This window comes from Triticum aestivum, chromosome 2A (assembly GCF_018294505.1).
Source record: "Triticum aestivum cultivar Chinese Spring chromosome 2A, IWGSC CS RefSeq v2.1, whole genome shotgun sequence".
NCBI classification, from domain to species: domain Eukaryota; kingdom Viridiplantae; phylum Streptophyta; class Magnoliopsida; order Poales; family Poaceae; genus Triticum; species Triticum aestivum.
In genome coordinates, this window is record NC_057797.1 from 731895912 (window position 1) to 731923470 (window position 27559).

The 27559-nt window shown below is 45.9% G+C and overlaps 4 protein-coding genes across 13 annotated transcripts in view; 1 reads left to right on the forward strand and 3 right to left on the reverse strand.

Moving 5' to 3' along the window:
- Nucleotides 1-4088, forward strand: part of LOC123190660 (protein FAR1-RELATED SEQUENCE 5) — a 5092-nt gene extending 1004 nt beyond the window's left edge. The window contains exons 3-8 of one of the 3 annotated variants that reach the window (XM_044603341.1): nucleotides 20-202; nucleotides 285-359; nucleotides 460-534; nucleotides 621-674; nucleotides 789-3451; nucleotides 3553-4088. In XM_044603341.1, coding sequence (XP_044459276.1) covers nucleotides 1928-3451; nucleotides 3553-3564 — 1536 coding nt within the window. In that variant the 5' untranslated portion in view covers nucleotides 20-202; nucleotides 285-359; nucleotides 460-534; nucleotides 621-674; nucleotides 789-1927 and the 3' untranslated portion in view covers nucleotides 3565-4088. Of the gene's footprint in view, nucleotides 1-19; nucleotides 203-284; nucleotides 360-459; nucleotides 535-620; nucleotides 675-788; nucleotides 3452-3552 lie in introns of those variants that run through there. The other 2 variants (XM_044603342.1, XM_044603343.1) reach the window with 2 other exon arrangements.
- Nucleotides 4089-4174: 86 nt separating this feature from the next.
- Nucleotides 4175-15272, reverse strand: LOC123190659 (uncharacterized). 6 transcript variants are annotated; one of them, XR_006496472.1, is made up of 19 exons: nucleotides 14969-15254; nucleotides 9075-9202; nucleotides 8825-8944; nucleotides 8464-8698; nucleotides 8091-8287; nucleotides 7759-7974; nucleotides 7574-7640; nucleotides 7245-7450; nucleotides 7039-7128; nucleotides 6796-6933; nucleotides 6537-6650; nucleotides 6318-6431; nucleotides 5919-6193; nucleotides 5593-5734; nucleotides 5357-5470; nucleotides 5135-5266; nucleotides 4960-5060; nucleotides 4629-4819; nucleotides 4175-4522 (listed from the first exon to the last, which is right to left on the reverse strand). XR_006496472.1 is itself a non-coding variant. In XM_044603339.1 (18 exons), exons 2-17 carry the CDS (start codon nucleotides 9132-9134, stop codon nucleotides 4642-4644), a joined length of 2358 nt encoding a protein of 785 aa, XP_044459274.1. In that variant the 5' UTR covers nucleotides 9135-9202; nucleotides 15023-15272; the 3' UTR covers nucleotides 4175-4522; nucleotides 4629-4641. The 6 variants fall into 6 exon arrangements, 3 of the variants coding, with proteins under 3 accessions (XP_044459274.1, XP_044459275.1, XP_044459273.1); XR_006496471.1 differs by lacking the exon at nucleotides 5135-5266; XM_044603339.1 differs by lacking the exon at nucleotides 5135-5266 and having other exon boundaries at nucleotides 4969-5060; nucleotides 15023-15272.
- Nucleotides 15273-15894: 622 nt separating this feature from the next.
- On the reverse strand, nucleotides 15895-17708 carry LOC123190661 (uncharacterized). Its single transcript, XM_044603344.1, has 3 exons — nucleotides 17582-17708; nucleotides 16084-16279; nucleotides 15895-15942 (listed from the first exon to the last, which is right to left on the reverse strand). Exons 1-3 carry the CDS (start codon nucleotides 17699-17701, stop codon nucleotides 15926-15928), a joined length of 333 nt encoding a protein of 110 aa, XP_044459279.1. The 5' UTR covers nucleotides 17702-17708; the 3' UTR covers nucleotides 15895-15925.
- Nucleotides 17709-19576: 1868 nt separating this feature from the next.
- On the reverse strand, nucleotides 19577-24140 carry LOC123190662 (molybdate transporter 1). 3 transcript variants are annotated; one of them, XM_044603346.1, is made up of 4 exons: nucleotides 22200-24140; nucleotides 20891-20991; nucleotides 20255-20773; nucleotides 19578-20157 (listed from the first exon to the last, which is right to left on the reverse strand). In XM_044603346.1, the coding sequence occupies exon 1, from the start codon at nucleotides 24046-24048 to the stop codon at nucleotides 22660-22662; it is 1389 nt and encodes a 462-aa protein (XP_044459281.1). In that variant the 5' UTR covers nucleotides 24049-24140; the 3' UTR covers nucleotides 19578-20157; nucleotides 20255-20773; nucleotides 20891-20991; nucleotides 22200-22659. The 3 variants fall into 3 exon arrangements, with proteins under 3 accessions (XP_044459282.1, XP_044459281.1, XP_044459280.1); XM_044603347.1 differs by lacking the exon at nucleotides 20891-20991 and having other exon boundaries at nucleotides 19577-20157; XM_044603345.1 differs by having other exon boundaries at nucleotides 19579-20157; nucleotides 20255-20991.
- Between the last annotated feature and the right edge of the window lie 3419 nt (nucleotides 24141-27559).

The window sequence follows — 27559 nt, forward strand, 5'->3', positions numbered from 1 at the left end:
ACAAGATGTTTTTTTGCAGTTATCTATGTATCATGAGTGCCAATTTGATTTGGAATGTGGTCAGTCGAGCACGATGCCTGGGAAGTCGTTGCAACAATGGGTGTCGCAAGAAGTTGGTCCTCTTGGCTATAACTACAATGAAATGAACAACACACAGACAAACTCTCCTATGATTAACATGACCAACAGGATTATGCCCGAGGTAAAAACAAACTAAAATACAGTAGATTTTGTAGGGCTGTGTTTATATTGTACCTTGGCTTAACTCTTCCAGAATTTTGCAGTTGTTTCTGCAGAGGAGTCCAAATGCTGAAGCCTCAAGAACCCATCCTACAGAAACAAAAAAAATGCAGCCAACTGTGAGTGCCAAAAACACATCAAAAAGAAAGTGTCGACAGAAAAAGAAAAAAATGTTACATGATCATCATTAAAAACATGCTTTTTTTATTTTTTTAACAGGGGGTGAGCTTCATGAATGTATCCGGCGATGCACCTATGTCATACATGCAACTGCTGCTTGCTGCTGAACAAGAGGTTTGACCTTTCTTTCCTCTGTTGAAACCGCAAACCAACTACTAATTAGTCAGAACAAAAAAATGATCATCTACATTCTCTGGCAGGGGGCAAAATATTTGTCGTCTCAATCATAGGAAGAACGCCTAGTTCGTACTGAGGTTTGTTTTGTACATGAACTTATGTAAAAAGAAAAATGAAAAAAAATTGTATCAAACTTATATACTATTATGTCGTCGCTGATGAAAAATTCTGTTATTGTGAAATGCATTCAGAATGACATGTTCATGATAGCTGGCCGCTATGGAAGAGGAACATCAGAAGAACCAAGGCAAACAAATCATGATAACACAGGGCGAGTTTTGGTTGAACAAAATCAGGAGCCTTCCCCGTTTGTTGACAACACAAATATACAAGGACTGCATGATTTGATCTGGGAAACTGATGAACCTGATTGTGCACAGAAGCAGCCTTCAGACAATGAACTTGACAGTGATAGTGAATCAGATCATAACCTTGGACTGCATCAAAGAGAAGGTGATATGGATGTTGATATTGTGGAACAACAACATAACAATGAGACGGGAGTTCAAGTTGAACAACTTTCACAAGATGACATCCTCATATTTCTTGAAAATGAAAGCATAAAAAATGCTCAGACTTGCAGCCATGAAGTTCGTAGCCATCATGTGCCAACTATTGACATGGTTTTTGACAACCAAGAAGCAGCTTATAGCTTCTACAACGAGTATGCAAGCATATGTGGTTTCTCTGTAAAGAGGGCAGCATCCTTTTGTGCAAAAAAGGAAGGTGGCAATGCACTAACAAGAATCACTTTGAAGTGTAACCGATCTGGACGTGCAATTGGAGAGGAAGAAAAGGAAGCAAGGTTGAAAAAACGACGAGAAACTAGACAGGCAAAAACAGGCCAGGTCCCGCATGAGAACCCCAGGAAAAAGAAAACAAACACCATTGAGATAACTGGTTGTAAGGCTCAGCTTATTATCACAAAGAAGGCAGACAAGTGGGTTGTTACAACAATCAACCTCGAGCATAACCATGAGTTGAGCCCTCATACAGAGTCAAAGTACCTCCGTTCACATAACTACATGACAGAAGAGGAGAAGATCCTTATCCGTACATTCAATGCTGTGAAGCTACCAACAAGGAAAATAATGACCATCCTGAGCTTCTTGAGAGGTGGCAACACTCCTTACACTAAGAAACACGTCAGCAATGTGAGGACATCAATTGGCAAAGAAACTAACCAGAATGATATGATGCAAGTACTGACTTACTTCAGGAAAAGGCAGGCGGAAGATCCAAGGTTCTATTATGCATTTAAGACAGTTAAAGTTTCTGATGAGGCAAGCAAAGTGTTATGAATTTTCTGGGCTGATGGCTACGCAAGAAAATGTACGACTTGTATGGTGATTGTCTCAGCTTTGACACAACGTTCAAGACAAACAGATACAACCTCCCGTTTGCTCCATTCGTTGGGATCACAGGTCATAGTCAGAACTGCTTGTTTGCTTGTTCTATCATCCAAAATGAATCAACTGACACTTTTAAGTGGTTGTTTGAGACTTTTCTTCACTGCATGGGAGGCAAAAGTCCAGTGACGATTATAACAGATGAAGATGCGGGCATGAAATCGGCAATCCCGATGGTTTTTCCCAACTGTGTTCACAGGCATTGTCTCTTCCATATAAAAAAGAAAGCTGAGGAAAAATGTCCTAGAACATTTGCAGCACATGAAAACCTACATGCTGATTTCAGTGACATCATACACAACTCGCTGACCGAAGGAGAGTTTGAAATGTTGTGGCCAGATATGATACAGAGATATGGTATACAAAAAATCAGCTATTTCAACATTATGTGGAAGAAGAGAAGGAGGTTTGTTCCTGTCTACTTCAAGAAGAATTTCTTCCCATTCATTCATTCTACTGCAAGAAGTGAAGGGACAAATGCTATTTTCAAGGACAACATAACTTCAACACATAGTGTGATATGCTTCCTGGAAGAATATGAGAGGATATCTCACAATATTCAAGATAATGAGAGAGAACAAGACTCCATAACTAGAACAACAAAGCCAACTTTCTGGTCTCATAGTGAACTTGAGTATCAGGCAGCATCTATGTACAACCGAAAGATCTTCTATAGGTTCCAAAAGCAGCTGCAATTTGTTGTCAATTTGCATGTTGAAGAAGTTGTGAGGAATGTGAGATATGAAGTATACAAAACAGAAATGCTGGCTGCAAAGGATTTCAGGCAAAGGAGATTTGTTGTCGATGTGAACATCCAAAATCAGGAATTTAGTTGCATATGTGGTAAATTCTTGAAAGACGGAATTGTGTGTAGTCATGTCCTGAGGGTTCTTTCTCATCTGAACATGTCAAAACTTCCTGAAAAGTACTACATCGACAGATGGAGGCCAAAAGATACAAAAGACATACGAGACAGGCGGTTCAATGTGCCTGCTGAGCTAACTGCTGGGAGTCAACACTTGAGGTACACACTTTTGTCCAACAGGCTCAACGATATGGCCTCTGATGGCGCATCAACAAATAGAAAATATCTATATGTTGTTGGGGAGAGTGAGAGGGTGCAACAGAGATTGGATGAGATGACTAAAGAAGATGAAGCTGCTGAAGCTGAGAAAACAAGTGTTGGACCAAAGAATTCAGAAGTTCCACTCACAGGCCCACATCCAGATGGTTATGGGGACAACCTGCAAAATCCCGATGTTGCTATCTCAAAAGGACGTCCACAATCAGGGCGATACAAAACCTTCATGGAAACTTTGCGTGTGAAACCAAAAATTCACTGTAGCCGATGTGGTTCTGAAACCCACAACATATCTACTTGCACAGTAATTGCTGATAATGTTGCCAAGGCACAGCGACAAAAAAGCACTCAAAACGTGCTTCAGGTCCTCTAGATTTTTTTTCTCTGTTTTGTTAAATTTATGATTTTTGTTTCTCTGTTGCCCACTTGCAATTCTAAGAAAGTTTGCTCTTATTGTGTTGGTAGCAGGTTCGATGACAGCAGCAAAGACCGATAAACCATCAGGTGGGCGGACGAAGAAGAGCAAGACACAAAGCACAACAACAACAGGAGACAGAGACTGACTAGACTATTTGAAAAAAATATTGTAATAAATATAGCATTTTCATATGTTTTGGGATGCAAAATAACGCATGGCAAGAGAAGAAAAAACTTTATAACTGTACTTTGTTTAGTTCACGTTGCTGCATCTGATGTTGTTTCCCCCCTTGATGTATGAATTCTGTCCAAAAAAATGTGTGTGTTTTTGGAAACAACCTACAAATTTTTAGAAAGAGTGTCAGAAATTGTTATCCATACATTTAAAAAGGTATCTCAAAAAACAGTACCAAAAAATCAATGTGATTAGAAAAAATCATGAGGTCATACCTGTGTAAGCCATTGATATGATCTTGTATGAACTTTCACGCCCGATTTTTATTTATAAAAACGTGGAGAAAAACAGAAGAAAAATCAGCACCAAAATAAATTTGCAAAAAAGGAAAAAGAGAAGAAAAAGTGTAAAAAAATGCCATTGTTGTATCCAGTACACGAAGCACTTTCTATTTGTGATAAATATGGAAAACTGCTCCAATGAACCCAAAAGACCTATACAAAAAAAACTTCGAATATAATTGCATACTCATTTGCATTCATTCTCTTCCTCATAGTACTTCGAATATATTTGCATACGCATTTCCATTCATTCTCTTCCTCATAGTACTTTGTACATGGCCACAGTGTACAAACGAAACAAAAAAATCTGAAACACATAAAAATGTTTTGTTATCTACTTGACACCACATTTCCTTGCTTCATGCGCATCAACTTCAAATTCTGCGCCATTGTTTGTGAGAGAAACAATTGAAGAGACGGTGTCTTGCCATTTTCGCAACTATAGTTGAATTGTTAATCTTTGTACTGGTATGTCCACTGGTGAGTTTTCTGGAAAGTGTCTCTGAAAAAAGAGTATATACATCAGAAAAGAAGCAGAAAAGAAGAAAACCTTTGAAAAATATATTATACAAAAAAAGATAGCAGAGACAGAGAAGATTAAGAAGTACCTTAACTCATATTTCATAAATCCTTGACAATCCTTTTCCCTTCATCGAGAATGTTGTGGTCACTGAACAGAATATCGACTGCAAACCTGATACGTGCATCTTGGACCATATCGTGCGTGAAGACTGATTGCAACGCATTCCTAGAACGCCAGTTCTCTAACCAGTTCAAGACAAAAATCCCGCATGCATCACTATTTTCCGGAAAAAAGAAATGTTGACAGAAAAATAAAGTCAGAAATGATAAACGATCAGTACATGCACTGAACTACAAAAAATTGAAAAACATGTGAATGTAGGAAATATAAGTACAGAGAAAGGATCTTCATCTAACCATCCTTACTGCTTCAGTAAGTTTGGATATGCAGTTTCGTAGTGTCTGAATCCCATATTCTTTTGACCAGCATCATTCCAAGCTCGTTTGAAGTTTTCGATCTGCATTAAAAAAACATTAAGATCATGAATGAGAAGGTTGTATATTAAGTCAGAGTTCTCTTGTGACAAGTTACCATCATGTGCTTTATTGTCCTGTGGTATGTGCTATCTCCATCATACTTTGAATCCAGGAAGATGAATTTATGGGCACACAGGTCCACCAGGAAAACGAACTAGTGTGACTTGTGTAGCGTTGGAAAAAATAACTTCATATCATAAAGCAGAGGCAAAAAAATTAGAGAAAAAAATAAAAGAATAAGAGAAGCACAAATGTACAAAAGATGACTAAGACATACTTCGTTACATTGCTGAAGATCCTTTGCTTTTCCAGCTCCTGTGAAGCTCTTTATTAATTTATCTCTCCACTGCAATCTCGATGCTTCATTCTTCCACTTTTGTAGGAAGTATTCCTTTTTCGAAAAAAAAGTACAAAGAAATGTCAACCTCTCAGGGAAAAAAAGAAAGTAAAAAAGACAAGGAGAAAAATGAAAAAATAAATATTGCGCTTGAAAGTGAAAATTATGAAACTTACACTAGCAGTGTGGAAGAAGAAATGCCTTTGAGATAGTCTTGGGTGATTGTCCCTAAAGAGTTTCCTACAGAACACATTTATGACGTATGACTCTACCCATCCTTCCTCTTTGAAAGATTTCCCCAATTGTTCCAAAGAAACCCTGCAATTATCAATTTCAACAACCCATTTCATGTATGTTGAGGAAAAGGGAGGGAGGAAGAACACATGAGAAGTGAAAAAGTTATTGTTAGAAAAAGCAAATAAACAAATGATGAACGCAGAACAAAACTTAAGAAAAAAAGCCACAAAGATAGAAACACAATGAGGAGAAAAGAGAAAAATACCCCTTGTAATCTGCATGACTGCTTAAGATCATGATATTGTTGTAGAGATCCAATTCATGGCTCAAAATTTCTCCCCTGTTATACCCGTCATAAGGAGAGCAAAGGTATTTGCTTGGCTTAAGAATTCTTTTGTTTGGAACATTTTCTTTTCCCACCGAGCTGTTTGAGCTCCCTAACAAAAGACGGGTGTTGTAATGTTCATCTGAGTTTCCCAGCAAGTTCAAGCAATTTTGTTTCAAAGACTTTTCCCCCAGGATTTGAACCTTTGGGGAGGCCTACAAAATTCATATATTTTGTCAAAAAAGGAGGGTAGTGAGATTGTAGATATTGAACAAGCGACACTAAAAAAACATTAAAAAAGACGTTAGATGCTTCCTCTGAAAAAATGGGTTCACTTACAGATTGACTGTCCCTTATTGCTATTGGTTGTTCTTCAGTGCCATCTGGTGTATACGTGTGGTTGCTTTTGTCAGGGAACAACCTTCTGGGTATTATTAATTGATTAGGAGACCCCTGTTCACAAAGAAAAAAAATCAAACACAGTTAACATTTAATAAAAAAATACTATGGCTGGAATAGAACAGGAAACTTAAGGAGGTTTGCTGCATGGAAAATTACAATGTTTCTTTCATGTGATGTACTCGGTGAGAAGAAACTGCTGTTCTTGTTCTTTGGTGAGTAGCATGTTTGTTCCTGGTTCCACTGAAAAATTTTGTAAGCATTTGGCGAGGTCTGCATGGAAAATTTTGTAAGTTCCCCGTTTGTTCCTGGTTCCACATAGAGATTTCATTGTCTCTAACAGCATACCTCAAAAAAAACGCAGAAGACAAAAACACATTTCATTTAAACGTGAACAAAAAAAGTGTTTGCTGCTAACCAAGTCTATAATGCTTGCATCTGTTGTTGTTGCAGTTGAAGGCCTTGGTGTTTTGCAAAAGTAGCTCTGGCTTTGTTGTTGTGCACAACAAACGGGGAACTCGTTGGGCGTGCTATTAATTTCATACTGAGAATGCTGCTAAAAAAATGAAGAGTTATTTGTCATACTTCTATTAGGTCAAGTTTGCTACATGTACAAACAACAGATGGGAAAAATCTATGAGGTTGATGTGTGTAAACCTACCTTAATGCTTTTGTAGCTCTGTTCTGGGTCTTTTGACATCATATTGTCCACTTCTATGTTTTTCTTTGGGGGACCATCCCTCTTAGGAGCCTGCTTTGAAGGATAAAAAGGGATTGGTAAAGACCATAATATAAATGAATGAACAAAGAAAAATGCAAATAAAAAGGCATGAGAAAAAAGAAGCTTCTCAGAGGAAAAAATTTGACCTCAATCTTTCTTTCGTACTCTTCTGAGTCCATGTGCAGAGGACGCCACAATTCGGGCTCTTTGATTTCATTCCCGCAATCATCGTGGTTTTTGAAGAGCCGTAATGTTGGTATGTCATCACTGTAGAAGAAGTAGTTTTTCCTAGCTTCATCTAGGTAGCGTGCAAAAGATGTTTGTGTTGTCTGTGTGTGAGCTAGTTCTTCATCTTTTTGAACAAAAAGAAAAAAAAGTCATGCAAGAAAAAGGAAATACATAAGTAACAAAAGAAAAGTAAAAGAAGAAACACATGGGGGCTGTGTTGAAAAAAAAGTCTCACAATGAAATATACCTGGCACAAAAACTTTGTTAATATCTATGCTCATTTTGCTCTCTGGAAATTGATCACTTGTTGGTTCCTCAAAAATAGAAAAAGTAAAAAAACAAAAAAAGAGTCAGTACACCACTTAGCAAAAAAGAGGCATAAAAAATTTTCATTAAAAAACTGGTTGATTATGAGATTTCCTTCAACAATACCTTTTGAGTGCTGGTATTGTTCTTGAAACCGCAAAAAGATGGTGTGCTTATTGTGACTCCTTGTTCTTGCTGTTGGTATGAAGTAGACTCAAATTTCTGAGGACATAGCATATAATCAAAACTTGCTGTGGTCACTGTTTTTGAATGCGTATAGTTGTCTTCTTGAAGTATAGCTTGGGTGGTGGGTTGTAAGTCCTCTATGGTTTTGCTTGCTTCCTGTTAACAGTGAGAGAGGTGTTAACTGTGGCAAAACATGGTTGCTGTTTAGCAAAAACAGAAAAACAAAAAATAAGGATTTCTGGGAAAATTACAAAAAAAAACAATCAACTTACGAATGTAGTAGCAATTGGGGCTAACTGTGGCCCTTGTTCATCAACTACCATGTTGTGCTGCGCCTTGCTGTGTGTTCCTTCAGACCCACATGACTGCTGACTTAAATTTTTCCCTTTAATTATAGAAGTTTGTGGCTCCTCGTGTGTTAGCCTTTCTATTTGATCTCCTAACCTTCTTTTCTTTCTAGATATTATATCTGCTTGCAGCAACAGAAAAAAATCAGCTACTCCCTATAGACAACAAACATATTACTAAAAATCTGCTTGCAATAATAGCTAATATAGATGTTACTAAAAAAACAGAAAAAACAAACATATTAAAGGGAAAAAAGCATGTAAAAAGTGGATTAGATATATATGAAGAAATGTTTACCATCATGATCATATTCTTCGTTTGAATTGACCTTAACAGTTGTCTCTGAATCAATATTAGCATTTGCTGATATGTATTCGTTGCTTGAATCGAGTTTCACTGTTTTTTCGGAATCGCTATTCGCTGATGTCACTATTTTAAGAGTTTGTAAGATCAACTCCTTTACTTTGGAGCAAGTGCTGGGCCCTTCATCTTTCATGTACTGTTGGAATGTTATATATATATCTTCTTTTACCTGTTCTTGTTCAGTAGAGTATTAGGCACAAAAAATTAGTCAAAAAAAGATGAGATAGAAAAAAAAGAAAAAGGGAAAACAGTACAAACAAAAAAAAGAGGACTAGAAATAGGAAGGGTAACACACCTTCACGCTCAGAGAATTGCCGAATCTTCTTTCAATAGCATCCTTCATGTATGAATTTTTTTCAGTGCTAGCCCATTCATGTGTTTGTTGGCCATAACAAGTTTCAGACTCATTCTTAACCTGCGAGCAAAAAGAGTCAGAAACTAAAAAGATTTACATATATCTATAGGAAAAATAAAAAATGTTCCTTAATTCCTTCAAAAGTGGAAATGAAAAAATGAACAACAGAAAGAAAACCTAAGCCTCTTACTCTGAAACCTCCATATCCAAGAGCATCTCGCTGAAAAGTTTTATTAGGTTCCCCTTCCATATACAGATTCTTGGCAATGTACACTGTAGTTGTATGGTCCCAAAGTCAACAAAATCAAGGCACCGGACCTAAAAAATTACAATAAGCAAACAAACAAAACTTCAGACATTGCGTTGCCAAGTAAACATAAAGTGTTAGACCTTTCAGCCTGAGCATTGATAGTTGTGGATGACACTAGGAGAGTTGGGACAATTTTCGTTGGTTTATTTCTCACACAATGCCATGCCAACCTGAGGGGTTGGGGATACATATTTATAGGCTGCTAGCCAGCCAAGGCATATGCTAAGATGCTGCTAAGATGCCAGTCTAAGATGCTAGTCTAAGATGCTAGTCTAAGATGCTAACTGACAGTCCTTGATGGTCAAGAACAGAACTCTATCCTAACAGCCAGTCCTTGATGGTCCAGGACTTTATCCTCCTAACTGCCACAAGGACCATGTGCTGCAGCCCCACAAGGACCCTAGTACACAGACTTATCCATCATTCTCCCCCTAAGTCTTGTACGTCGTCTTGTGGGAGAGTTGAATCATCCCAATCCTGGAGCAAAGTTCGAGGAACTTGACCCTCCCAAGGGGCTTGGTGAGCAGGTCTGCGAGCTGATCCTTGGTGTTGATGTAGCTCGCCTCGATGCTCCCTTCTTCCACACAGCTGCGGATGAAGTGATACCTCAGTCGGATGTGCTTGCTCCGTTCGTGGAACACGGGGTTCTTTGCCAGGGCCAGGGCGGACTTGCTGTCTACCAGGAGCTGCACCGTTCTGGTGTCTTGAACGAGAAGATCACCAAGCAGTCGAGCAAGCCAGAGCGCCTGAGTACATGCGGTGGAGGCCGCTATGTACTCAGCCTCACAGCTGGACAGGGCCACCACCTGCTGCTTGACTGATTGCCAGCTCACGAGACACTTGCCGAGGAAGAGGAGGATCCCGCTCGTGCTCTTGCTGGTGTCGATGTCGCCGGCGTGGTCGCTGTCGCTGTACCCGACGAAGTGTGCCGCCCCAGGGCACCTAGGGTAATGGAGGCCGTGGTCGAGGGTCCCTGCTATGTAGCGGACGATCCTCTTCACTGCCTGCTGGTGTTCTGACGTTGGTCGCTCCATGAACCGACTGACATAGCCGACGGAGAATGCCAAGTCCGGCCGTGTGTGAGTGAGGTAGCGAAGGCTCCCCACAAGGCGTCGGTACTGCGTAGCATCCACTTCCTCCGTCGTGCTGTCGCGACTTAGTTTCAGCCTCTCCTCCATCGGAGTGAGAGCTGGATGGCAGTCGGTGAGCCCAGCTAGCTCAACGATGCGCTTGGCGTAGGCGGACTGTCGAAGCGCGATCCCGGAGTGGTCCTGGTGCACCTCAATCCCTAGATAGAAGGAGAGGAGCCCCAGGTCACTCATCTGGAACGTGGCCTTCATGTCTTCCTTGAACGCCGCCACCTCTGCATCTTTGGTGTCGGTGATCACCAGGTCGTCAACGTAGACGCCCACCAGCAGGGCATTTCCTCCACTCCCCCGTCGGTAGACGGCAGCCTCATGCGGGCTCTGCTCGAAACCCATCTTCTTCAGCGTGGAGTCCAGCTTGGCGTTCCACGCCCTGGGTGCCTGCCGTAGGCCATAGAGAGCCTTGCACAGGCGGAGCACCTTGCCCTCCTGGCCGGGAATCGTAAACCCCGGTGGCTGATGCACGTAGACTTCCTCCTTCAAGTCGCCATTGAGGAATGCCGACTTAACGTCCATGTGGTGGACACGCCAGCCCTCCTGGGCAGCCAGCGCAAGGAGAAGTCGCACGGACTCCATCCGTGCCACGGGAGCGAAAGCGTCGTCGAAGTCGACTCCTTCCTGCCGCAAGAAGCCTCGGGCCACCAAACGAGCCTTGTGCTTGATGATGGCGCCGGCTCCATCCCTCTTCAGCTTGAACACCCACTTAAGGGTGATTGCGCGGTGACCTCGAGGGAGATCAGCAAGCTCCCAGGTGCGGTTTTGCTCGACCGCATCCATCTCCAACTTCATCGCGGCGCGCCATGCCGCGTCTCTCTCGGCCTCTGCAAAGGACCGTGGTTCGCCGTCTTCACACACGAGCTGTAGCTGCGCCTCCAGGTCACGTGGCACCAGTCCTGGCACCGGCTGGTCGCCGAGCACATTATCCATCGTACGGTACCGCAGCGGTTCGCCTCCATACCATGCGTCGACCCGCTCCTCGTCGTGAGTGAGCGGGGAAGCGAACTTCATCGGGTTGTGCTCTGCGTGAGCTGGTGCTGATGAAGACGAGCCCGGAGTGGCGACCGCCGGGGCTGGAGTATGCGGCGTCGCCGGTTGTGGTGTCGTCGGTGTAGCAGGCGCCGGAGTCGATGTAGTTTTGGGGGCCGGGGTAGACGTGCCCGGTGAAGAGGAGCTGCTTGCTCCCCCAGCTTCCTTGAAGTGAGCGTACTCGACAATGAAGTCGTCATACGTCGGCGTCGAGCCGTCGTCCACCGCCTTGTCCCATTGCCACCCTCGCCCTTCGTTGAACACGACGTCTCGCGCTGTGCGCACACGTTGTGTCTTTGGGTCGAGGATGCGGTAGGCCTTTGAGCCCTCCGCGTAGCCGATGAAGACTCCCGGAGTGCTCCTGTCGTCGAGCTTGCCGATGTGGCCGAGCTCCTTGGCGAACGCAAGGCAGCCAAAGACCCGCAAATGAGAGACCGCCGGCTTCCGCCCATGCCAGGCCTCGTACGGAGTTCTGCCGTCGAGTGCCTTAGTAGGAGAGCGGTTGAGGATGTAGACGGCCGTTAGCACCGCCTCTCCCCAGAAGACAGCCGGCATCCCTCTCTGCTTGAGGAGAGCCCGAGCCATCCCCACAACCGTCTGGTTGCGCCGCTCGACGACGCCGTTTTGCTGCGGGCTGTACGGCGCGGAGTAGTGGCGCTGGATGCCCTCATCGGCGCAGTACGACGCGAATTCAGCCGCCGTGAACTCGCCGCCGTTGTCAGTGCGCAACACGCGCAATTTGCGGCCGCTCTCCGCCTCCACACCAACCTGCGCGCGCCTGATGGCGTCCGCCGCTTCTCCCTTACTGCCGAGGATCATCACCCACATGTAGCGGGAGAGATCGTCGACGAGCAGCAGGAAGTAGCGTCGACCTCCTGGTGTGGCTGGCGTCACCGGGCCGCACAGGTCTCCGTGCACGAGCTCCAGCTTCTCCTTAGCCCGAAAACTCGCCTGTTGGGGAAAGGGGAGTCGTCTCTGCTTTGTCAGTACGCAGATGTCGCAGAACTGCTCCACATGGTCGAGGCATGGCAGGCCTCGCACCATCTCCTTGGCACTTAGACGCTTCAGGGCCTCAAAGTGAAGGTGCCCAAAGCGCTCATGCCACTGCCACGCCTCGTCGTCTCGACGGACAGCGAGACAGACCGGTTGTGCCACCTGCACATCAAGGACGTAGAGTCGATTTTCACCTCTGGGCACCTTGGCGAGAAGGCGACGCTGGCGATCCCAGATGCGTAGGACCCCATGCTCAATCAGCACGCGTGAGCCGTTCTCATCCAGCTGTCCCAAGCTGATGATGGAATTCCTTAGCGCGGGGATGTAGTAGACACCGGTGAGCAGCCGGTGCTCTCCCATCTTGGTGGTGAAGATGACGGAGCCGACGCCCTTTATCTCCACAGCGGAGGCATCCCCGAACTTGACGGAGCCTCGCGCATCGGAGTCGAGCTCGGCGAAGAATTCCCTTCGACCGGTCATGTGGTGGGCGGCGCCGGTGTCGAGGCACCACCCCGTAGCCTTGTCCTTCCCGGAGCCATCGCCGAGAAGAGCGTGTGCTTTTGGCTCATCGAGGTGGATGAAAGCCTTTGCGACTGGAGTCGCCGAGGGTAGCTCAATGCTTGCATGCGCCATGAACAGAGCCGTCTCCTCCTCCTTCGCCTGTGCGACGTGAGCCTGGCCTTGTCGTGGTTGCCGACACTCATTGGCCCAATGGCCAAACCGGCCACAGTTGTGGCAACTGTTGTCTTGTGCCGGCCTGGGCTCGCCAGCGGCGCCGTCCTTGGCGCCTCCGCGGGCGTCACCTTCGGCACGTCCTTGTGCCCTGCCCGGGGGGCCTCTTCGCGCCTTACGCTGCTTGCCACGCTTGCGGCCGCCCGTCAAGGAGGAAGGCTCCCCCTTCTTCTTGTCACCAAGGCTGGGATCCCACTGCTCCCGAGATAGGAGCAGCTTCCCGCCGGTGGTGATGGGCCCCGAGGGGGGCTGTGGCTCGTCGGTGTCGACGACCTTGAGTCGACCTATCGCCTCCTCAATCGTCATCGTGGAGAGGTCCAGCAACGACTCGATCGAGCGAGCCATCTGCTTGTACTTCTCGGGAATGCACCGAAAAAGCTTCTCAACAGCTCTCTCCTCGGTGTAGGTGGCATCGCCAAACTTCACCATCTTCTGCAGCAGAGTGTTGAGACGGAGAGCAAAGTCATCAACGTCCTCACCTAGCTTGAAGCCCAGGTTCTCCCACTCCTTACGAAGTGCCTGCAGGGTGGACTTGCGAGCACGGTCGCTGCCGATGCGTGCTGCGGCGATGGCGTCCCAAGCCTCCTTGGCAGTCCGCTTATTGGAAAGCGAGAACTGCATCTCGGGCGGGACTGCGGCGATGAGGGCGTCCAGCGCCCGTCGATCCTCTAGGTGGTCGACGTTGCTGTCCTGGACTGCCTCCCACATGCGCCGCACCTGGAGCCTGACCTTCATGATCCCGGCCCACTCGACGTAGTTGGTTTTAGTGAGGGTAGGCCACCCAACACTGGAACCAACATCCCTGACCACAGTCCGGACCTCGTAGAGGCCGCGGTCCTGGTCGTTGCAGCCGCCGTCGCGGTGCGCGCCTCCACCTGGAGCGCGGGCGTGCTCGGCTGCCCACTGCGCCGTCCGCTCCTGCGCCACTTTGGCGCGATCTGCGTCGGCGCCGTCGTCCGCAGGCGCGGAGCTGCTGGAGCTGCCGGGGCTGCCGCGGAGTGCCTTGGCATCCGCCGTAGCCTCACGGGCTGCTTCTGCTGCTGCTGCTGCTTCTACCTCCGCCCTGGCTGCTTCTACCTCCGCCCTGGCTGCTTCTACCTCCGCTCTGGCTGCTGCCAGCTCCGCTGCAGCCAGCCTCGACACTCTTGCCGCTGCAGCAGCCGCTCGCTCACGCTCCTCTGCCACGGCGCGCTCGGCCTCTTGCCGGCGCCGCATGCTCGAGGTAGCCGTGTGCTGAGAGCGACCTGCAGACATGGCTCGCTGCAGGGGGGCTGTTGCGTGAAGAGGAGGCTGATGAAGACGAGCTGCTGCTCGACAGTCCGGAGGGAGGAAGGTAACCAGAGGCAGACGGAGCAGCTGCTGCTACCGACTTGGGCTGCTCACAGGAAATGCTCAGGGTGCAGGTTAACGAGGCTCTGATACCACTTGTTAGACCTTTCAGCCTGAGCATTGATAGTTGTGGATGACACTAGGAGAGTTGGGATAATTTTCGTTGGTTTATTTCTCACACAATGCCATGCCAACCTGAGGGGTTGGGGATACATATTTATAGGCTGCTAGCCAGCCAAGGCATATGCTAAGATGCTGCTAAGATGCCAGTCTAAGATGCTAGTCTAAGATGCTAGTCTAAGATGCTAACTGACAGTCCTTGATGGTCAAGAACAGAACTCTATCCTAACAGCCAGTCCTTGATGGTCCAGGACTTTATCCTCCTAACTGCCACAAGGACCATGTGCTGCAGCCCCACAAGGACCCTAGTACACAGACTTATCCATCATAAAGACGGGTGAAAACTCATACTTATAAAAAAAGGGGAAAATGGAAAAAAATACTAAAACTACAAAAACAATAATAGGAAAAGCATGAAAAAATATGTACCGCAAGGTGAAAAATGCATCCGCCCAGTGTTAATGTTATCCTGTTTTGCTTCACCTTTTCTTTTTGATACTTGTTGATTGCTTGCATCAACCATGCATGTGTGAATTCACACCAGTTTAAGTCTTTGATCTTGCTAACATCAATTAGTGCTCCCATATACTTGGTGCTTGGTTTAGTGTTTGATGTTGGGCATAAGAAGGTTGCAAGCATAACGATCATATAACAACGGATATATTGTTCATCAGATAGCTCCTCCTCCTTGATGATCTTGTTGCCAAAATACTTGATTGATGGAACTTCTGACAGCCCAAACAACGCGAGAAATTCAGCTTTTCCTCCATCATCAGTTATGCCGATATTGTTTTCGCCTGCTGGAATCCCAAGAACATGGGACACTGACTCTGCATTGAGTGTTATCACCTTCTGATTGAATACAATTTGTTCATCCTTGACACAAACGTTATCAGCTATCCATTGCGCAAGTGGCCTTGGTACGACACACTCATCAAACTCAAGCGTGAAACCGAAGCCAATACCTCTGACGAGTTGTACTTTCTCTTTACTTTTGCATGTGGACTTGACAACATCAACAAAGTATGGCAGACTACATCTGCTGTATGCCTTGGCTCCGACGTGACCACGGGGTTTGTTGACAGGCTCTTCGATATTTCTAGGTCTCTGTTTTTTATAAAAACAACAACATAAGATAAACGGGAAAAACACAAAAAGATTAAAAAAATTACATGACCATTAATGGTGTATCATAGAAAAACGAGAAATACCCATACATATGTATTAAAAAATGATCTAAAAGAAGAAAGATATAAATATATACACAAAACGATCTTAGTTCCGATGTTGGGTACTTATGATCTGTAGAAAGAAAAAACTAATAGACAACTAGCACTGATTACCTTGGTTGTTTGCTTTCGTATTATCTTACGAGTTTGTTTCCTTTCAATACTCTTTCTTACCTGCAAGAAAAAATCATAAGACAAAACATCAGAGACAAAAAAAATTGTCTATGAGATAACTCTTTGAGTTGCATTCATCAAAGCAAAAATCCAAAAAAAGAGTGGTTACCAAATTTATCACACCGTCGCACAGTAGACTACCTGACACTTCAGTTTCAGTTAAATCATCATCTATTTTTGGCCCCTGTTCCTCATATAGATGTTGACCGTCCATATCTTCGGGATCTCTTTTTTCTTCAAACAATATTCCATGGGCTTTGTTAATTTCATCATGCTCCAAGCACGTGTCACTGTTGTGTTTATCCTCATGTGATGCACTCAGCACAGTAACAGGCCCCTACAACAACAAAAAAAGGGGCATCTTAAGCGTCCCTATAAACTCTTTATAACAGAGTAATCAATGCTTAAAAATACACCTACTAAAACAAGTACATTTATAAATTCTGAAAACATGACTTGAACACACATGCATGTTTTAGATTTCAGGTCTGAAAAAATGAAAAGGAGCTAGAATGACCAACAGATAAAATGTCTTGTTGTAATGTAATGTGTGTGTGTGTGTGTCTTCATTTTGAAAGCTATGTTCGAGCTTGGAAGTCGTTTTTTGATAGATACATGCTTCTCCTGACATACACTGCTTGTACCCCTTAAAAATTCCAAAATCCATATGTTTTTCTTTCTAACTGTCGGGCAAGCAACCAATGCAAGTGCAATTACATGCATTTTACTGAAAGACAATTCAATTCAATTCAGTCCAGTTTCCTTTACTACATTCACTCAGGTTCAGATTCAGTCCTACACAAAATGCCAAAACCACCTTCACTTAATAAAACAGCAGCCACAAAACTGCAACTTGCGGACCAGAACGCCAACAATTTCATGTAGTAGTTAACACAAAAATGAAAAAACAATGAAACATTCACCCCAGAACCAAAACCGTCATCATGCAGGCATGTTTCATCATGCTTACTCATCAAAAAAGTCCTAACGAGCCATCATGATAGCTACTGATAAGCTGCACTCACCATGGCTTCAACAGATTCAAAAAATTGTACAGATACAAAAAACTTTACACTTCATATATCAACACATATGTGAGAGATTCGGGACACACACACAAAAAACATGAAAAAAACACACAGAAACTCCAGCTCCACCTAACTGCCATGGTTTGATTCACACTCTGTTCGTTCTCAAAGCGCACATTCTAGTTGTTTCCCACGGCAGCATCAGTAGTTGGTTCATTTATCCCTCTGTCCCTTCCCACAGCAATTCGGCCCTCAATCCTGCACTAAACGCCTAAAAAATGGACAAAAAAGGTTACTCGTACTTCGTCGTGGCGAATTGCTCCTTCACCCCCCTTCCATGGCGACAAAATCAACCCGAAAAAGCATCCCTCCTGCTGCTACCGAATCCACCGGTTGTAACTCGCCACCCATCCCATAATTGCTCCCGCTATCGATTGGAGGACCAACAAACTAGAAACCCTAGCCACAGATTTTCCCCAATTTCAATGCGGCGGTAGCGCCACCAGAAAGAGATGGACGTCGGCGCGCAGCAGGACTGGACCGATAAAAATCAACGGCGGAAACTGGGGGAGGGGGGAGGGGCGGCCTCCTTCCGGCGGTGGGAGCCTTACCTTTGATGGGAGCGCGCCGCCTGGCGGGTCGCCGCCCTGCTTCTCCATGTCGCCGTTGCCGCCTTGAGCGGCTTCCCGTTTAGAGATAGGTACAGCCATGTTGGCCTCTCTCTGCTCCATTTCAAACAGTCAGGTGCGCTGTCGGCTTTGGGCAAAAAAATGGAAAAGTAATTAAAAAAAAGAGAATAGAGGTTGGTCCACAGTACAGTGGGAGTAGAAAAAAATTTAAAAAAACATGCATTGAAAAATATTTGGTACGACATGAATATATATAATTTGGCACAAAAATTAATAATTGAGAAAAATAACACATAAAAAAATATGGCATGTTTTGAAATTAGTTTCTTAAAAAAATTAGAAAAATGTGGGCAAAATGAATATGCGATTGATTATAAAATGAAGACACAAAAAAATGCAACGTCGACATTGGAAACCTTGAAGTTGCGACTCAAGTTTGAAAAACTTGCAGTTGCGGCTCGAGTTTGAAAACTTGCAGTTGCGGCTCGAGTTAGAAAACTTGCAGTTGCATTTTTCTAATGTCGACGTTTAAAAACTTGCAGTTGTGCCCCGACTTGAGTAATGATGTCATTAGAATAAGAAGACACAAAAAATATTAAATGAAAAATTAAAATAAATGAAAAAACTAAATGAAATGTGAAAATTGAAAAATAAAAAATATAGAAAATAAAAAGGAAGAGAAACACAGAAAGTGAACATTGGAAACTTACAGTTGCACCCTCGAGTTTGATTGCGGCTCGAGTTTGAAAACTTGCAGTTGCGGCTCGAGTTTGAAAACTTGCAGTTGCGGCTCGAGGTTGAAAACCTGCAGTTGCGCCTCGAGGTTGAAAACTTGCAGTTGCGACCCCACTTGAAAACTTGCAATTGCGACCACATTTAAAAACTTGCAGTTGTGCCCCGACTTGAGTAATGATGTCATTAGAATAAGTAGACACAAAAAAATATGAAATGAAAAATTAAAATAAATGAAAAAACTAAATGAAATGTGAAAATCGAAAAATAAAAAATATAGAAAATAAAAAGGAAGAGAAACACAAAAAAGTGAACATTGGAAACTTGCAATTGCACCCTCGAGTTTGATTGCGGCTCGAGTTTGAAAACTTGCAGTTCCGGCTCGAGTTTGAAAACTTGCAGTTGCGCCTCGAGGTTGAAAACTTGCAGTTGCGACTGAACATTGGAAACATGCAGTTGCACCCTTGAGTTTGATTGCGGCTCGAGTTTGAAAACTTGCAGTTGCGGCTCGAGTTTGAAAACTTGCAGTTGCGCCTCAAGGTTGAAAATTTGCAGTTGCGACCGAACATTGGAAACTTGCAGTTGCACCCTCGAGTTTGATTGCGGCTCAAGTTTGAAAACTTGCAGTTGCGACCCCCGACAATGGAAACCCTGAGTGCCTCCGAGGTTGAAAAGTTGCGTCTAGACATTGCAACCTCGCAAAAAATGCAACGTCGACATTGGAAAACTTGAAGTTGCGACTCGAGTTTGGAAAACTTGCAGTTGCGGCTCGAGTTTGAAAACTTGCAGTTGCGGCTCGAGTTTGAAAACTTGCAGTTGCGCCTCGAGGTTGAAAACCTTGCAGTTGCGACCGAACATTGGAAACTTGTAGTTGCACCCTCGAGTTTGATTGCGGCTCAAGTTTGAAAACTTGCAGTTGCAACCCCCGACAATGGAAACCCTGAGTGCCTCCGAGGTTGAAAAGTTGCGTCTAGACATTGCAACCTCGCAAAAAAATGCAACATCGACATTGAAAAACTTGAAGTTGTGACTCGAGTTTGAAAAACTTGCAGTTGCGACTCGAGTTTGAAAACTTACAGTTGCGGCTCAAGTTTGAAAACTTGCAGTTGCGCCTCGAGGTTGAAAACCTTGCAGTTGTGTCTCGAGATTGAAAAACATTTCAAAATCAGCCCGGACATTGAAAACCTTGTACTTGCCCCTCAAGTTTGAAAACTTGAAGTTGTGTCTCGAGGTTGAAAAACCTTGCAAATGCGTCTCGAGGTTGAAAAAGAAATACAAGGTCACCCAATAAAATACATTGAAAACATTAAAAAGAAATATGGATAAAAAAGAAGATGGATTTCACACGGGGCATCGCATTTGCAAAAAAAAGAGTTGGAACCCACACATGGTAGCATTTAGTAGATAGATAGAAAGGAACATAGAAGTCTAGATCTCTAATACTACTTAGGAGCTGGTCCGATTGACACATAAAAAAGCGCAAAAATAAAAAGTTCCTAACGAGGGCTGATGGTTCCTGAACACTGCGCTGCTGAACTTGCTGTCTTTTGGCATCCCTTCCTTCATTATGTTGTTGTTCTCAGGTTGTGCACAACACATGTTATGTTTACGCCCCCTTGGTTGCTGGGTTTGAAATTGAAAACAACTCCGTCTCCTTCTTGAAGGTTGTTCTGGGTTGCAAAGACACCCCATTGCTTGCTGAAAACCATGCGCCCACCACGATCTTGGCGGTATCCAACATTCATGTATTCTTCAGCTTCAAAACAAATTCCAACAACACCTTCTGGTAGCAAGTTCAACCCTTCAATCACCTTCCTTGGAATTTTCTACATAAAAAAAGAAGATAAACATCAGACAATAAAAACATATATAGGACAAAAAAATGAGCGAACAAAAAAAATCAGATTGAAAAAGCACATTTACCATCTGCTTGCTTGCAACGTTCGTGGTTGTGAGACGGTGCACGAAAGGACATCCAATGTACCCATCATTGTTGGTAAGAACCAAATCCAACTTTGATACTTCATCATAACTTAGAACAATGCCCTTTGTGAAAACAACTAGTGGAGTAGCTACTTCCTCATGTACATCATTTAGGGCCTCATCATCAGACCCAATGTTGATCCCACCTGCAGCAGCGCCCTGGTCTCCCGCATCCTCATCAACAATCGTGTGCTCAGCTGGGCCCCCGTCATTTGCAACACACATGCAACCAACATAGCATACATATGCCTTGGCCATGCGCCGAGATGTGTCAAAAACCACTAACTCACCACCGCCAAGATGGTAGTCCGAGACAAACTTTACCCAGTCATCGCCGCCCATCACGGTGGTCTCAGACACGCTGAGCACATCCAACGAATACCTTCGCCCGTGAGCTCTGAAACTGAAGAATCCTCCAGCTATGTGGCTCAGACTGTCCCTTACAGTGCATGGTATGATCTTCAAAAAAAAAAGAAAAACAGGACAAACAGGGTTGAAAAGAATTGTTAGGAAAAAACTGCGGAGTGAAAAACACAAATAGAGACATTCAAAAAGATCATCACGATGAAAAAGTACAAAAAAACACTGCAAATTCCTTGGCGCCATTGTTGACAAAATTTCCCCATCTTTCTACAGTGTTGTTGCCACAGTATGAGTGGCAGACCGCGCAAACCATCCTGACCATATAAAAAAATTAAGAACAAAAACATCTTATCAAAAAATACTTTTGAGTATAATAGGTATATAGAAAACATTCACGCACATGATTAATAAACACACACATGAATTTGATGCTGTATAAAAAATGCCTTCTAAACTACATAAATCAGTATGAAAAAATTCAGTATGAAAAACTATACAAAAAAAATTCAGTATGAAAAACCAAACAAAAAGCATCGATAGTTTGATACTGCTGAAAGATCATGTCAGTATATGAAAAACCAAGCAAAGGTAAAAAAATGGTGTCAGTACAGAAAAGTGAAAAATTATTCAACTCATACTTCTACAAAAATGTCTACACAGTGCTAGAGACGGTACCCACTGTCACTTATTGTCAACTTTCAGTTTAAACCTATCAACAGTTTCAGTTAACTGTCTACTGTCCGCTGGTGAAATTCAGAACATTTTAAATGTGATTTTGAAAATCAAAATCCAAAAAGCAAAAAGAAAAGAAGTGCTAGGTTAACTTCTTTTAACGTGATTTTAACTCAACTTCCAAGGAAAAATGTGAGTTTCATTGATTTTAACACACCACAAATATACAGACCTTCAGACCTTACTGCATTCATCTAACAGTATAAACTACTAGGCCAACACTAAGAAATGACCTTCAGACTAAAAAAATCATCTACCGATATGTATCACAGAACAAAACATATCTGCTTCTACATATATAGACATTCAGATAGATCAAAAAATTAGGACACAGATGTAGAATACTCAAAAAATAAAAAGGACAACATACTAACTGAAAAAACCAGATCCACCTACAATCATATAGAAAAACAGGAAAACCATGTAATCAAAACATGAATCTACTGCCTATCTAAGACACAAAAACCTAGTCAGAAACCATGTGTCAACACCCTAAAAATCTCATCCGCCCACCCATCTAAAAAAGAAACAAAAACAAACACCTACATGAATACCTAACAACCTCCCCATTCTATTCATTACATCTGCACTAACCCCTAGATCTACAACAAATGTATCAACCCCCTAATCTCATCCGCCCACCTATCTAAAAGAGAAAACAAAAAACAAAATCTACATCTAACCCTAACAAACCTCCCCATTCTATTCATTACATCTGCACTAACCCTAGAACTACAAACAAGAACATAAAAACAGTGGGGGAAGGAAAAACGTGGGAAGAATGCGTTACTTGAACAAAACGGGGATCTCCTCTCCACTTTCAGCTCTTCCCTTCTGTATCCCGATTCGAAGATGAACAGAGCGCTCTGGGGAAGGGAGTCAGAAGACGAACAGAGGAGCTGGGGGGAATGGAGTCAAGTCAGAATCAGGACGCTTCGGTCTCTTAAATAAAAGAGGAGAGGGGGGAGTGCAACGGGCGGGGGAGTGAAGAAAAAAAAGACAAGAAAAGCCCAACACGATACGGGCCGCGATAACCAGGAGACAACCTGTCCAGCCGCAACAAAGCACGAATCGCTACGCAAAAAAATCCGACGGTTCACAAAGTGAATGAGACCAAACTTGAAACTCAGTCCAACCATTTGCTACAGCACAGAAGTGCACACGCGACGCAGTCCATGTAAAACATACAGATGGGATGACGATGGATGTACGAGATGTACATGCATGGATCAGCACGAGTGCTTTGATCTTCAGATGGAAATGGCGCGTGCCCTGAGCAGCAGCAGGCCGTGCGCGACCATGCCGCAGAGGAACCCCAGCGCGGCGCTGGAGCCGACGAGCGACACGGCGGTACAGACGAGCATGACGAACGCCTCCGCCTTGGACGACATGTCCCTGGCCGCGATGGCCAGCTCCACGCCGGCGAACAGCAGCAGCACGCCCAGCAGCCCCACGGGGAACGCGGCGAGCACGCGCAGCACGGAGCCGCCGAGCGCCAGCCCCAGCGCCAGCTTCAGCCCGCCCAGCGCAGCCACGCACGCGCCGCTGCGCCCGCCGAACTTGTACTGCCCCGCCAGCCCGCCCGCGCCGTGGCAGCACGGCATGGCGCCGAACCAGCACCCCACCAGGTTCATGGCGCCCATGGTCACCGACACCGACGTCGCCGACGCCTCCTTCTTCTCCGGGAACAGGTCGCGCGTCAGCTTGCACACCGCCACCACCGAGTTGAGCACCGAGAGCGGGATCTGCGGGATCGCGCCCTTGATCAGCCCCTGCTTCCACGCCTCCCTCGGTATGCGCACCACGCGCATCCGCGACGGCCCCGCGCGCAGCTCCCTCACCGCCGCCGGGTGCCGGATGATGGCGAGGACCACGCCCAGCACGAACAGGATCACCGCCGACGGGATCGTCGCCGACCGCAAGCGCCTCCTCCAGCTACGCCAGAGGGAAGAAGAGCTATCCTCCTCCCGATCTCGTCCCACTTCTTCTTCTTGGACGGCGGTGCTGTGATCGTCGCCAGCGCCGTTGACGAGGACGACGAAGAAGATGGCGGCGATGGCGAGGGCGAGGCCGTCGAGCCCAGCCCAGGGGCGCCGACCGAGGGACTTGCTCTTCGCCAGGTCCTGCTCGTAGCGGATGTACTTGACGGCGGCCATGGCAAAGTTGAGCCCCTGGGCGAGCTGGATGCCGCGGACGACGGGGAGCGGCACGAACCAGTAGACGAGCTTCATAAGGCGGGTGACCCCGAGGACGAATACGAACGCCGAGGTGAGGATGCCGGCGGCCATCATCTCGGGGACCCCGAAGGAGGCGTCGGAGAGGGCGACGGCGGCGATGGTCTTCATGGGCTGGACGGGCATGGGGACGCCGTAGAGGAGGCCCGTGACGGCGTTGTAGACGCCGGTGAAGACGAGGGTGGTGCCGAGGTCGAGGCCGCGGGAGAGCGCCAGCGAGAGCACGATGGGGATGTACGTGCCCAGGTCGCCCATGGCGCCGTTCAGCTCCGACCACACCGACCGGAACGCCATGTTGTCGCGCGCCCGGACAAGCAGGGACATGGCGGCGCCCCTGATCGGTTTCCTGTCGCCGTCGCCGCCTTCTAGCGCCTCCGGATCCGCGGGGTTGACGGTGGTGGCCATGGCCGGTCGATCGTCCCTCCCCGGTTCCGGCCTGTCCTGTTTGCCCCGATTCCTTTCTTCGCCGAGCACTTTATGCTTGTACTACTGGACTAGTGCAGTGTGTTACTGGTGTTGCTTGCCTGCTTGTTTTGTACTACTGTTTTTGTAGTGCTTGGCTGCTTGCCATGGGAGATGGGTGGCCCATTGGCGCGCCAAGAGACGACCATGGAGATCTTCCTGCCAAGCTCATGTCGCTCTGTATTGTATTGCTCCTCCAGAGTTGACCGCAACATATAATATGTACTGTGCTACGTACAAGCGCCCTCCCCTGCATACGACTATGCGAGTTCTCTTGCCTGCAGCGGCAACCGCAGGCAAGATACTAATACAAGTAACTGTCATGATATATACCTTGAGTTCTTTGACATCTGCTCAGACTTTGGAAATGGGCGACTATTTTTTTACATCAAAGTACTCTTTATTGCAAGATGATTGTCATATTATCTTTTACTAAAGCATCAATAATCTCTCTGGGTGAAGGGAACCGCATACACCTTACTTTTACCTAGTTTGGCTAAATCATGAGCACACAATTAGCCTTTCTAGGAGCATGCTCAAAAATAATATACAAAAAATCATAAGCAAGGTGATATATATCATCAAAAACTGTTGCCAATAGATTGAAAGAGCGACCTCCATTCTTCATTGTCTCTATCGTCTCGATGTTGTCGGAGTTCACCTCTATGCGATTACACCGACTGTAGTTGCCAAACCGAGACCAAACCGTAAAGTCGGTGCCTCGGCCATAAGCACATCTTCGCACCAATCGATTTCCTTGTTTCCTCATGCGACGAATCCGCCATTCGAGTCTCCGGTGATAGCGTCATACGAGCCCTTGAGTAAGTCTGGGTCAAAAGCCCCATCCACGATTAGCTTCACATAGTTGCTCCTTGATCTTTCCCAGCCATGTTGCTTGATCATCGCCTTTGCATCACTCGCCATAGCATAGTTAGCAACCAAAGTTCTGATTGTCATTGCTATCAACTTAGGTTTATGGACCTTTTCATTATGCACTAACTTTCTCCTCTCCCATTATAAATACCAGGAACCAATAGTAATTGCTTCCGCTGAATCCCCAGACCGAGGACCACACATTTTTCAACTGGTTCTAGCAATAAATATTCTAGCACAGCTTCTCATCGCATGATCCACAGCTCATGCTTTATTAGTAGAAAAGCTCAAACCCAGTAGCCGCCATACTTCTTTAACTTTTGCACAAGTGAATAACAGGTGTTTGGTATCCTCCGCTCCTATACCGCATGTAGGACATTGAAAATGGGCGACTATTTGATCTCACCCTAGCGACCTTGATCTCAACCCTGCTCTCTCTCAAAAAAAATTTGAGGGGTAAAGCAGTATCCCGGCCCTACTGCTTGTATTAATTTTTTTTCATGAAAAGTAAGAGTCTGATAAATCATTTTTTTTAGAAAAGGAGGATGACCCCCGGCCTCTGCATCTGGGAGATGCATACGGCCACTTTATTGATTATTCTCGAGGATCTTACAATGTATTACAACAATGTGCCTGAATCCACCATCTTGGCAACACATGCCGCTACTCCTATCCAAAATGATGAAGGGGTGCTAGCTGGGCCACTATCCAAACCACTCACCTAAGCCTAACATCAAAAGCCGGAAGCCGAAACATATTCGGAAGCCCCAGTCGAGCCACATACCGGGTCTGGGACACAATCCGGTCAGACACACTCGTGTGTCGTCGCCGCCATCTTTCACAAGTCCGTCTTCAAGTCATATTGAGGCTTCTACCTTGTCTGGCCACTCAGTCATCGACGTCACCATGACGCCAGACGGCAACCTCCTCCTGCGCGAGTCCATCTCCGCGCATCAGACACCGAGTCTCAACAACACCACGCCGCTGAGATCCGCCATCTTCAATGGGAAAGATGAAGCACCGCTCCACCAGAGTCGCCGTCCTCTAGTCCCTCGAGTCCGTGTGCACCTCCAAGAATGACGCCCCCATGGGGGAAAACGACACCAGAGAGCCGCCGTCATCCGATCTACTGATCTAGGGTTTCCCCCGGAGATAGCAGAGAGTGGCCTTGAACATCTCCACAACGATGCCTTCAGGAAGGGAACGGCGCAGACAGCGTTGCCATCGCCGGCCTTGGCAATAGCCAATAGCAGGTTTTCACCCAGATCTGATCGAAGACCTCCATCTCTCGTGCACGGGTCGCCGCCGTCCTTGCCGGGATCTGGATGATCCCGCATGGCAGATCTCAGCACGGGGAAGCCCCCCCACTGAGACCCGCCGGCCGAGCAGGGGAGGCCGAGGCCGCGCCCACAGGTCAGATCCGCGATGGATCCAAGCCCGCGCCGCCGCCCCGGAGTCAGCCCCGCGCACAGCCGCCACCGCCTGCCGAGGCTCGCCGCCGCGTGCCCCGTGCCCCGCCACCGCTCGCCGAGGCCTGCCGTCGCAGGACACCGCCGCCTGCCGCCTAGATCCGCCGCCCGCGGAAGAAGGGGAGGCGGGAGAGGGAGTCCCCCCGCCGCCGCAGTCTGCCACGCGGGTTTCACCCGGCGGCGTCACCCGGCGGCGGCGCGAGGAGGGGAGAAGGAGAGGGCGGCGGCGGTGCCTAGGGTTGGAGGCCCCCGAGTCGCCCAAGGCGGGGGCGACGGGAGGGGATAGCGTCAGTCCTCCCCACTGCTAAGTTTGGTTTTTCTCAGCCAGAGTCTGATAAATCTTACTGCCAAGTCTATATTGCATACGCATTACAGACAGGAACAGGGGAGAAAGAAATGCCAACATTAGCGTCATCTTGTGAAACAGCCCGGCCAGCAGCTAGATACTACTGGGTACAAGGAACAAGGAACAAGTCGTGATCAAGAAGAGCTTGAGCTTGAGCCTAAAGCATCTTGTGTTATCTTACATATACTACTTAGTACAGAATACTAAGTAGAATATCCCCGCAAAAAAATACTTAGGATAGAATACAAAAGGACAAGGATGACATATATATGTACCCAGTATATGTATGTGTATACTAAATAGTATACGTAGTACTAAGATTTCAGATAGATAGATTAACGACAGCTACCGAATGCTTGCCTCTGTGGGTACGAAACTATCTGCTTCACTTAATTAATCTTTGGATCTGTCCAGCACCTTTCCTGCAACATAGGCATAGTGTCGGTCGTATATGACTTTACTGTTGTCAATATGTGATTTTATCTTTTCTTTTATCAGATTGTCGGTTGTGTACATCTTAACTATGCAGAGTTTAGGTGTGGCTCATCATATTTTGTATCCGATTGATGCTACATTTTGAGTTCATAAAAGCTCCCTTTATTGAAAAATTAATTAACTAAGTGCATATATTCTACTTCTCATGCTAGAAGCTAAAAAAACTTGCAAGGTTCTCCAATCCTAAAAAAACTAGCAAGGTTCTTCATCTTCACTGATCGAGAATTCGAGATACGGCATACTTACATGGAGGTTATACATGTGCCGCTCG